At 36.1% G+C, this 12,717-nt stretch overlaps 1 protein-coding gene and 1 non-coding gene across 2 annotated transcripts in view; both read left to right on the top strand.

Moving 5' to 3' along the window:
* The window catches only part of LOC141441076 (uncharacterized), a 149,956-nt gene extending 138,004 nt beyond the window's left edge, over nt 1–11,952 (top strand). The window contains exons 4-7 of the mRNA XM_074105713.1: nt 3,755–3,864; nt 4,443–4,577; nt 7,677–7,820; nt 8,126–11,952. Coding sequence (XP_073961814.1) covers nt 3,755–3,864; nt 4,443–4,577; nt 7,677–7,820; nt 8,126–8,209 — 473 coding nt within the window. The 3' untranslated portion in view covers nt 8,210–11,952. The remainder of the gene's footprint in view (nt 1–3,754; nt 3,865–4,442; nt 4,578–7,676; nt 7,821–8,125) is intronic.
* TRNAF-GAA (transfer RNA phenylalanine (anticodon GAA)) lies at nt 1,290–1,362 on the top strand. The gene has a single exon. It is a non-coding gene; the product is annotated as a tRNA-Phe (tRNA).
* Nucleotides 11,953–12,717: the final 765 nt, after the last annotated feature.

The raw sequence follows: 12,717 nt of genomic DNA, 5'->3' as shown, positions 1-12,717 counted from the left end.
TTGGGAGAGAACCTTTTTGACGACGGATAGCCTGATGGATAGAACATGACTACGAAGCTTGAGGTCCCGGGTTCGGGGCAGGGGCAGACATTTGTATGAATAATACGAATGTTTGTTCTCGGGTCTTGGATGTGTAATACGTATTTAAATATGTATCTATCTATATAAGTATTTTTCTCGTATCCGTTGCCTAGTATCCGTTGACTAGGTCAATTGGTGTCAAGTGTCCTATGATATTTATTTTATTTTAATTTACGTATGGTGCTTTTGCATTCAACCAGCGATTTAGCTTTGGTATTGTCTTTAATTTTCATAAAAAAATTAACCCTAAGCATCATCTCTTTAAATATTTGCCGAAACGGTATACGAAAACGCTGAATAATTTACCCGGGTATACATTTGACGTGACTGCACTGGCATAAGCATTTGTCACCCTTCCACTGTCCGCCAGTGTAGTTGCAAAGCCCGTTTCAGTATACAGCAGTGGCCCGATGTGGTGAGAACAGGATGCTCTAATTTTGCAGTGACGTAACAGTGTCAACGACCTTTGTCTAGGTAGGTAAATTACAGTGACATAGATAAAGACAAGTGTATGTCAAGTTCCGCGTAGATATCGTTTATCGCCATAACTATGCTATTTGCCAGGATAAAAACTATCATAATGTCCTTCCCCGGGACTCAAACTACATATATGTATACTGAATTTCATCTAAATCGGTTCAGTGGGTTAGACGTGAAAATGTAACCAACAAACAAACAAACAGACTTAAATATAATTTATTGAATCAGGCGTTATTTTTCGGAGGTTTATATCAATAAACTGAAATAATTACTTTGTTCATCTGCGACCTTACGAATTTCGATTGCTAGGTACGTTTATGCTAGAAATGTGTGTTCATGCAGTTCCTCCGCCTCCACACTGTAAGAACACACACAAATCACACAAACCCATCTATCACCACCAACACACTACACTAACACGTTTCCAACTCAAACAGAGCTCATCTTCAGATCAACACAACCGTTCACCATGCTACCAGATGTTAGACTTAAAAACTTTCGCGTTTATAATGTTGTGGGATAATAATACCTACTACTAAACATGGCGAGAGGCGAGACGTGGTTTTCAAGTAATGTGATTAATTGTTAGACAATGAATCACTTTTTCATTTTGCATCAATAAGAGTGTACCCTTAGGTTAGGCCAGTCGAAGTTTAACTGTTGATAAAAAAAATATATCATGAAAACTGGTATAGATGGTGGACGGTAAATTCACCGTGTTCTCCAACGCCGAAATAGCTCAGTTGGGAGAGCGTTAGACTGAAGATCTAAAGGTCCCTGGTTCGATCCCTGGTTTCGGCATTCTTTTTGTATTTTTACTGGAGCCTCAATTTATATCGAATTAAAACTATTTAACTATATATTTTTTTAGTATACATTTTTAAGTTCCATTTTGTTTTATTTACTTTTTGTCAAAAAAATATTTTTGCAACTACTCGTCAAGTTTCTTAAATTAACTGACTGCTTCAATTGTTTAGTCAAACTCGCTGTTTACTTAAATTAGAATGTATTAATAATTGTACCATATTGAAGTTAATTTTGTTTCCCTACACGATTAAGTCTCGCCGTGTTAAATTAAACTTCCCTAATTTCGTATCAAGTTACGCACGTATTAAAACCTGAAGGGATTAACTTCATAACCGCAAGTCTCAAAATAACTAAATCAAAATTAAGCCAATGACGACGGATTATTAAAGACTGTTGGTTGGTTTTATGAAATGTTAGACAAATATGTTGTTTTTATAAGTCAGACGTTACACAGCCAATGTCATGTCGTTTATTATCAAATATATAATGAAACGGATGGACATTCTTAAAGAGATATTAAACACCTCGGATTCAAAAACAAACATTATATTTTCCTAAAAATATCTCTTCCAGCCAGAAATTGAACTAGAAACCTTAAGCTCTGTAGGAAAATCTGACCACTTGATTGTAAATATGTATAAGTCGTGATGTACTAATCGGGTCCATATCGCCTCGCATACTTATTGGAAGTCCGAATGTAATTTTTGTCAGAACGATCGTTTGTCATAACTCTTTTTTCTCCGAATCCAATAATTGTTCAGAATTGTTATAAAACAAACCTAACCTAACCTATAGTTTTCTATAGGATGACCCTTTAAAAATTTAGAAAAACTGTAGGGTTTCAGTGGGAAAAAAATTATGACAAACTATGATTCGGACAAAAATTACGGTATGACTAGCGAAGAGTATGCGAACTTTGGCGGTCCCGTACTAATCACCTCAAGAGTAGAAGTTAAATTAACTTATAATCAGGCCTAAATTAGTCCTATTTTCATCCCAAATCACAATGCTAATTTGTAGGTACTTATGTACGTCCGATTAAATGTTGAATGATGTCTGAGAGCGAACTTTATTATCTTTCGATATGCCGTGATAGTAATAATGACAATATGAAGAGGGTTATCGGAAAGATAAGGGTTTTAGGTGCTCGAATAAATAGGTTTAAATACTCGTAAGTAGGTAATGTAACGCTTCGGTTCGGTAGTTATTTATTTTTCTGCTTTGTTCACAAATTCCTTCTTGAATTATAATTCTAAAACCCCGCTAAGCCTTCAACAATAAACATTAGAACGAAATAACGTGTAGGTAATTGTAATTTATATTAACAGTAATCCATAGCGGGTGCAGGTGGATTAACTTGACAAGGGTATGGTTTAGCATTTGTACGCAAAATTGTTTTATTAACAAATGCTCGGTACCTGTATATCTATAGATAAGATGTCTACGAACGCTGGCTAGATAAGACTAGTATTATAGTCTAGGTGTATTGTTTCTGATCGGAAACAATATCGCATTCGCCATTTCTTTCTGCAAAACAACATAGAATGAGGGTATGATACAAAGAGAACCATTTACCGGAATGCGATCGTGCGCGCCTGCGTAAGGTGATTTTCCACCGGCACGAGGCGAGACGAGAATTGAAATTTGTACATGGCGGCGCCCGCGACGGCCTGCGGCGGCTCGCGGCGGGCGCGCGAGATTGCATATAAAAAAACCTTCCGCCGCCTATTTTTGCCTAAAATTTCATTGCCCTGACTAGCACCACAAACACTATAAAGGTGTAATGGTGATTTTCCACCGGCGAGGCGAGACGAGAATTGAAATTTGTATGCAAAGCGAGCCGCCGCGGGCCGCAGCGGCTCTGAGGGCGCTGCCATACAAATTTCAATTCTCGTCTCGCCTCGCCGGTGGAAAACCACCTTAATTCCAATAATTAAATAGGCACTATACCGTTAAGCGATTCGAACACAATCCGGAAGTAACGTAAAGACGTCGCATAAAAAATGCGTCAAAACTTAGTATTAATAATGAACTTTTAGGCACATTTATATGGCGCGTGGTATACAAATTTCAATTCTCGTCTCGCCTCGTCTCGTCTCGCCTCGCCGGTGTAAAATCACCATTAGACAATTCGGCCTCAGATTTTGAAACAGTGAATTTCTAGTAGAACATCACTTGTTTTTAAGAGGTAAATAAAAACTTACAATTTTCTGGGGTAATTTTCAAAAAAGGCATTAGCTGCCGTAGTTCCAGACTAATGCTCCTCGCAATGGTTTTCGTTCCGCTCAGTGCTGTCCACCTTTTAAATAACTAAGTTGATAATTTAAATTTATATATTTAAAATTAACTATGCTGATAATTTAATCAACAATTATGTTGTCCTCAGGTACAACCTCATACGACACAGTGAGGCCACTCGCGTATCAAGACGCCAAGATCTTTATGCTGTGCTTCAACGTGGCTGAACCCGAATCCCTACACAACGCTGCTGCTAAGGTATGTTTTTTAAGTCAACACCGCAATGTGATTTTTGGGAATTCCCTCAGCTGGGCTACTACGAAATTCGAAGTTTGTATCGTACCGTCCCTCTCACTCTCGTATTAAATACCATTAGCGTCAACGGGACGGCAAGATACCATATTCGAATTTTACGGTAAAATGGCTGGATATTTTTGCAATTTGGTATGTAGATAGCTGGACGACTAGAATAACAAATAATGTTACTTTTTATCTCGATATTCCCACAGGATCGAGATAAAACCTCGAAATCTCAACCGCTGGATTTGGAGTCATGAAATTTGGGCACGATCGTTTTCAATTAAACTTCACCACACGAAGCAGTGAACCAGTTGTAATTGTTGGAAATTTCCGCGTGTTAATAAAATCCCTATGCATCAATTACTAAATCTAGAGACTTGGTATTTTCTACGGATGTTCTTCATAGCACGTAAATAAATTAAGACCACGATGTACTTTTTGGAAATTCTCGTAAGAGTTTGGTCAGATTCCGGCATTTTGACCAACATTTCACAGCTAAGCTAAGGTAGTAATATAATCGCCTGTTATTACTCCAGTGGTACCGAGAAGTCAGGACACATGGGGGCTCCGCTCCTGTCCTGCTCTGCGGCTGCAAAGCGGACCTCAGGCACGACAAGGAAACCCTCACCATGCTGTCCAAACTGAAGACGCATCCAGTCACCAGCGAAGAGGTAAGATAATCGATATAGAATAGATGAAACTTCAATGAACTATAAACAAGATTTTGCTCGCCCGCGACCTACTCAACCAGAGTTCATCATCAGAGCATCATCATTATCAGCCTACAGCAGTCCACTGCTGGACATAGGCCTCTTCCATGGCGCGCCACAACACTCTGTCTTCAGCCCCTCGCATCCATCCGCCGCCAGCGACCCTCTATGGTACTAAATAACCCGGTCGAGCCGGCCCATCCGTACTGCAGCCAGCAAGTGGTTACAGTAAGGTCTACCACATAATAGTAGGTAGATTGTACAACAAGAGCATAAAACGAGCCATTTTACCCGGTACGGCGAAGGTGGATAGACACGTCGAGGGGAAAATGGGTTTAATGCTCGAGTTTTACACTCTGCTTTTAACTTCGATTGAGAGGAAATTTAATAGCATCAGTGGAAACAACTGTTCACTTGCTAGGTACCTTTTATTTTTGATGGATTGCTATATAATTATAAATTTTTAGTTTTATTGATTTATTTTGATTGATCTGGTTGATTTTTAGTTTTTCATATAATAAAAATTATTAAAATAAAATATAGAAACTTTTTTGTTTGTGGCTGTTGTCACCTGATTACCTTCGTCTTAGACGAATAAGTTTCTACATATTTTTTTAATAATTTTTAATTTATATAAAACTAAAAATAAATCTAATCAATCAAAATAAATGAATAAAATAAAAATAAAAAAACAATTTTATGATAATGCATAAAAAATAAAAAGTACATAGAAAGTGAATAATTGTTTCCACTGTTGCTATTTCATTTCCTCGCAATCTAAGTGAAAAGTAGAGTGTGAAACTCGAGCATTAAACCCATTTTCCCCTCGACGTGTCTATCCACCCTCGCCGCACCGACTCGGGTGACTATATGAACGTCTTGGGTAAAATGGCTCGTTTTATGCTCTTGTTGTACAATCTACTATTGTTGCATAGACGTAGCTAGCGACGTAGGTCGCGGCTGAGCAAAGCAATTGTTTATAGTTCCAGTGGTTGACCTAGTATGGCCGCCACAGATGATCATAGGTTTGAGCTGGGGCTCGCACTTCTGTTAAATTTCATTTGTAATTTACCACAAACTTTTCAGTCAATACTTGCATACAAACGATGTAGTTCAATGGTGCGTTTGTAATTCTCATTCCGCATTGGGCTCACGTAGGAACTACAGCGGAAGCCCTTTCATTTTAAAAAGAAGCCTGTGCTTAGCTCTGGAACGTATTATACAGGTTGGCTCATTTAGATCGGTCAGTATGGGAAAGTCTGTCAAAACGACCGGGTTCGATTCCCGAACTGAGTACAAGTGTTTTTTTTTATTAAATGTATGAATGCAGTTTTTCTTGTTACTAAAATCGATGACATGGTTCCTAAGAACAGATCTTCGCATGTCTTATAGTTTGAGACTTTCCCATACTGACCGATCTAAATGAGATCTCTGTATATACGTACTTATATGTAGGCCTGAGATAATGAAAATTTCTACGCTACCCAATATCTTATAATCAATTTGAGTGGGTACTGTAGGTAGTTACAATATAGGTATTATATCGTTTATAATCAATTATCCCTGAAATGATCAAATATCCATATCGCGCGCCCTTAAAATAAGGCTATTGACGATTCGAGGGTCGTTTTAATATACCCGTAGTAATGGTGAAGCTATTCGAGGCGCTATAAAGTTACGTGTCCACTTTCGCGGTCAAATTGTGCATCACTGTGGAGCTATTTTGCGTTTCGTGTCTGTAAAGTGGACTTATTTATTATGCAGCGCAGGTTCCAAGTTATACACGCAGATAGATTATAACTGGTTGTGTTAGTTTGAATCACTATTATGTATTTATTTACCATTTTTACCTCAGAGAGCGACGTACAAGGCTCAGACGCCATGAGAAAGAGAGAGAGAGAGAGAGATATGGCAGTAGCTTCCGTACCGTATTATTATCGGACGGAACAGTCTGTATTATGATTATGTTTAAAAGAAACGCCCAGAGACGATCATTAAGTTCCTTTAGATGTTCCTGTAACATAAATTCCCAAAAATATGATTACATATAAACTAACTTCAAAAAACTTCCTTACAGCTCGTATTTTCACTTTGAGTTTAGGTGGGACCATACGAGAACCTATCCTAAACGCCTATTATATAAAACAGATGAATTTATTTATTGCTATCCCTCGGGAACTATTCAATTTTCCGGGATTAAAACTACCCTATGCGTTTCCTGGGATCTCAAATTATCTCCATACCATATTTCATAACAGACTTTCGCTTTTATAATACGAGTATTACCAATGACTGTGATACCTTTGCCTAAACATGTAATGGAGACGCAGCTTTATATTGAATACGATCTCGTACCGACTTGTTAGCCGAGGGTACTAATTGAGGCCTCTGGGAAAGGGATGGCAATCCCCTAAGGATTTAAGACCCTAACGCTAATAGTTTCAAGTCAATCAGAGAAGTAGAAAGTAATAGAATAAAACTTGATTTTTACATATAACTTGAAATAATGAAGCGTGTTTTAAAATTTAATTGGGTTTCGGTAACCTAGACTTACATTAAGACAAGTAGTTTAAAACAACCGACCAAGTGGAAGTCGCACTCGGGCACGACGTTTCCGTACCATTATCTCTACAACATTATACACTAGCAAAAAATGGTAAATAAAATCACGTTTGTTGTATGGGAGCAGCTCCTTTTAATATATATTTTATTCTGTTTTTAGTATATGTTGTGAAATAATCTGTCGCAACAGAACTACATTATCTGTGAAAATTTCAACTGTCTAGTTATCACGGTTCACGAGATACAGCCTGGGGACAGACAGACAGACAGTGAAGTCTTAGAAGGTAATAGGGTCCCGTTTTTACCCTTCGGGAACGGAACCCTAAAAAGTCCCAATTAAGACAGGATTAAGATTCTTCAATTTACGTGTTGTAAAATAATCTTTTCTACTTATTTTCCACATAACATTACAGCTGATCTGCAGTACCAAAAAAAGTGGCCAATGTCACTACATCAGTATTAGTAGTATGATCCTAATGAATCTTTTTAAATTTTCAGGCACTAGGTGTAGCGAGACAATTAGGTGCCACGACGTACGTAGAGACGTCAGCCAGAGCTTCCAGTAAAGGAGTCAAAGATGCCTTCGAAGTGGCCGCTTTTGCAGCACTAGGGAAACTAAACAAGCAACAAATGAAACAACAGGTTGGTAACAGTAACAAATCAAAAAGCTTTAATATTCAATAAAATGCTCATAAGATTATGAAAATTTAGATATAAATTTAAATCAATTTGCCTTTGTACTCTGCAACTACAAATAGTAAGGGTACCTCTGCACAATAATGCTTAATTTTAACAACCGTTTAAAAATCTACGTTTAAGGTATAAAACTCATATTTTATCAGGGGATAAAGATCGGTTCCCAAATGCCAGATCTTAGAACTCAACAATTGATCGCATAATCATGGAAATTTAAACAAATAAAACTCAATTATATATTTTTCTTCTAGCAAAAGCAAGTTGGTCGCAGCAAAAGCAAGCGCGATCTGAAAGCAGAGCTGAAAGGGCGTGCGAAAAGTTGCTGCGTCATGTGATCCGTGGCCGGCCACCCGTCGCGGTGGCCGCACGACGTTTAGGCAGCCATCGCGCCACTTCACCACGAATTCACCACTTTCTGGCCAACAAACCGCCACAAAGTCTACGTACTGAACAACACTGGACACAGTACAGTGCCTTGCGGTACACCCAACCGTAAATCGTGACGAGTGAAAATATTCACGTTTCAAAGTAACTCTGACTAAAATAAACTCTAAAAGTGTTTTAAAATCGATACGAGACAAAATAAGTCTAGCAAATTCGACTCTAAATTCAACATTAAACTAAGATATTTACTTAGTACTAAACGCTTGACTTGGAGCCGTTTCTGATGTATGATTGGTCTATGAACTTCCTTGAAAAATATCAGTGAAACGAAGGTGCAATGTATAAAACCCCCAGGGTTAGGAGCGTAAAAAGCCTGTGATAATCTATAATAGGAAATTGTGAAGAAATGTGATGCTTTACCAGAAACTAAAACTTACTTATTCGTAGTCGCTTGCGATGCGACTTACTTACTCTTCTGTTAAAGAATCACATTTAGAGAAATTTTAGTTTGGTTTTAGAGGCACATAGAACGCTCATCCCATTATCAAAAAGTAAAACTTGTAAAAATTAAATTCCAATCGGATTAAAACTATATTCGCTTTGCCAGAAAAAACTGTCTTTATCGTTAACTTGGTTTAATAATAAACTAAAAAGTTAAATTTCTGGCAGTGTTGTATACGTAGAAATAAATTAAAATAAGCAAACAATGTAAATATGTGTTGAACGCAAACTCCTTAGCTTATAAATTCGATTGATGGACGAAGTATTTTGAAACAAAAAGGTACTGAAAATGTTATTTAAATCACATAATTTGTAAGATGGTAGCAACAGCGTAATATTCTAATAAAAAAATGAAAAAAGACGTGTGTATTAATTATGTATTGAAAGAATAAGTGTTTTCATATACAGTAAAAATAGATGAAATACTAAGTGTTTTTCTATTATTACTAGCATTTTCAAATTCATGTACGTATAGCTAAACTAAATTAATAAACTTATATTTTGTTTCTAAACTTAGGACCAATATTTTATGGCGGCAAAGGATAACTCTACGTCATCAGTTTAAAGCAGCCTAATAATTAACTTCTTAAATATTATTTTTACTATTTAATAATAGCAAAAAACATATTTTAACATAAAACATTTTTAACTACAGGGGCGATTTTTGTCCTCCCAGTACCTTATTATTTAAATTCAACATCAACAGATTTTTATGTACAAAATTATTAAGTATCTTTAAGCTGCTTGTAAATAAATAGTGGAAATATAATATGTCATTGATTGTTTTGAAGCTGTAAGCTGTTTCGTTTTGTGATATACATACGTAATGTAATTAAAATTATTATGATGCACAATGATGGACAATACAATTTGAATTATGGCGGTCCATGTAAACTTCTCCAGGTCCATGTTTGGTATGTTAGAAGTTAGATTTTTGTACCATTTTGATGTTAAATTAAATGTTGCTTCTGGTCCAAATAATTTAAAAACCTTCAATATCGCAGCCTAAAACCAAACCCTTTACTATGATAACGGTTTTTTCCTAAATTGAATAACTTATCCGCCTACGATCACCTAATGAGACAGAAAGATAATATTAGTATCTAATGTATATTTTTTTTCGTAATCAAAAATTTCATACTCTGTATTTGCACTTCAATCTGATGGTCCCCAACCTTAAACTGTTAAGTTGTCGTATAAGTTAGTTCTGATGTAGTTACACTTTGTTATCTTTCGGTTTCTTTATCATTATAGTAAGTCGATATCAAGCTTTAAATTCAATGTTAGCTTTAATTATCGGGTAATGTTACGATACCTATTTAATAATAATTGTATTTAATAATATTACTTTCTGTAACTAGAAGAACAGTGTTGTTTTCATTATTTGAATCCTTTCTTTTATTGACATATTCATTCCATTTGTACTTATTGAAAATTTTAATATTTACATAGATGTCTGAATACATGATTTTAATACAAAATTGTCGTGAGACTCTGGCATGATTAATACAAGACCGGATTAAGTACGGTTATAATCAGTCTTTGTTACTGGTTAAAATAATTGCATATCACTTTAAGTTTATAACGTTCATTAGGTACTTTTTATATTCCTAAGAGTTAATTAACTTTGTTAAAGAAACAGATATTTAATATTACCTTTAAGACACGCCGAAGCTACTGAAAAACTGTTTATTAAAAACCGATTGTGTCTTCATCAACCTCGACATTAGCCGAATCATCGATAAGTAGTAAGCCATATGAAAGTACAGTCAATGTCATAAATAAGTGATCATTTTTGTACCTTGTCACTTTAACGTCATGTTTGAAAAGCCATACGAAATTGTGTAAAGACTGAAAGTGACAAGGTTACACTTATTTATGACGTTGACTGTACCTACAAATTAACTGAATACGCCACATTTATCGCAACAGTCATATTTTTGAACATGGCAAAAATTACGAAAGAACATATTAGTTCTTAACCTACTGTTAATGGCGTTCTCCATCGATGAAGCTATGTTTTAAAAAATATTGAAATAATATACCTTTTTTTATATTTATGACCATATTGTTCTCTTCATATTATACCTTATTCAACAAAATAATTTTAAATGCTTATGACATTAGAAATTTGTGTGGAAAACGGCAAAGCCTAGCAATATATTAACAAAGCGATATGGTGTAATGTATAATTTTGAAAAGCATTGAATGAGGGCTATCGTTTTTTGTCTCACTAGATGGCGGTTGCGTGAGGTTTTAAGTATGGCTTTCAAAGTCTGTTATTACGGGCGTGAAAACAAAGTTTAGATTAAAATCATATTTAAATACACCTTAAAACCGTACCATAAAAATATCGAGCATGCCACAGTGTTGCATAGTCCCCGTTTTGTTCGGAAAAAAGGGAGGACAAAGGTTTCCGAAAGACAAAACTGTCTCAAAACACAGACATTCATTGCCCCGGAACGCATATTTGCCATAATTAATTTCAGATATTGCAAAATATTCACAAAATTATTCTAATTATAAATAAACCCGCGTAGCTCACCCAAAAACTATGAGATTTGACATTTCGGAGACCTCACGCTACACTAGCGCCTCTAGCGGCGAAATCATACGCGATAGCCCTCATTGTCATCGATTACATTATTGACTTCTTCCGTTTTCATAGAGTTTCACTCACGTATGTGTAAATTAAACAAAACATTTTTAAAAAATTCGCATTCTTTAATCATGTTGCCTAGAGAACTGCAATTCGTTCTACGTGCGTGTTGTTTAACGGTATTTCTAGAATAAATGTAGCGTAGTCGACGAATGGCGAACCAGTTTCTGATACAGATAGATGGGTATGAAGGCATTTGAAACTTTTTTCTTGTAATTCTTAGTTTGAACCTTACACGGGGCCTCAATACATGTAGGGTCGTAGATGCAAAAAAAAGGCCACCTGTTCATATAACACAATTCGATTGATACACTCGATTAAGCCCCTTTAAATACATAAGAATTGTATGTATGCAATTGTTTGTGCAAATTGAGTGAAACTCTTTTTCTTTTAAGATAAGTTATTTATATGTCCTTATTAGTTATTTACTGCCCTAATGTACAATGTTTTATATTTAAATGGTTGTTGGAACATTTGACTTCTTTGAATGTTGTCTCTAGACTATTGAATATAGCGTTCAGTGTTTTTGAAAAATGCTTTTTATTTCAACCTTTATTCACCAAAGTATTCGCATTCGTGCTCGAAGGACCATCACCAACCTTGATCAACATTCATGCTCATGATGGATAGGACCATAAACAAGGAGATTCCCCAACCTAAATCGGTACTGGCGATCAACAATGGCATGTTAATCATCATCATCATCTTCTTCATCACAGCCTATAAACGTCCCACTGTTGGGCACGGGCCTCCTCGCACAATGAGAGGGCTTGGGCCGTAGTTCCCACTCGGTCCCAGTTCACACACAACACATTGGGAACTTCACACACAACATTGAATTGCTTCACAGGTATTTGCAGGTTTCCTCACGATGTTTTCCTTCACCGTGGTAAATTTCAAATGTAATTTCACACACGAAATTCGAAAAACTCAGAGGTGTGAGCCGGGGTTTGAACCTACGTACGATCCTCTGCTTGAGAGGTCAAACTATTTACTAGGCCACCAGGGCTTTATGGCATACATATTGATACCCTAGTTCACTACTAATAACATATTTACCAATTTTACAGGAGAGTATTTTTTATGTTTACGTATATGAATATCATAAAAATTACGTTTTTTTACAAATTATGTATTTATATCTTTGAATAGGTATTTTAGGTTATATATTAGAAATATTAATATTAAAACCCGCAGACTGCAACGCAACTGAGGCCAGTTAATACAAGTAAGTATCTAAACGTACACGGCACGTCTAAAGTATGATGTCTCAATTTCAAATCTCTTACATACAGCATA

The sequence above is a fragment of the Choristoneura fumiferana genome, chromosome 23 (assembly GCF_025370935.1).
Source record: "Choristoneura fumiferana chromosome 23, NRCan_CFum_1, whole genome shotgun sequence".
Classification (NCBI taxonomy): domain Eukaryota; kingdom Metazoa; phylum Arthropoda; class Insecta; order Lepidoptera; family Tortricidae; genus Choristoneura; species Choristoneura fumiferana.
The sequence above is the reverse complement of the archived record's forward strand: the minus strand, read 5'-3'. Positions and strand labels throughout refer to the sequence as shown.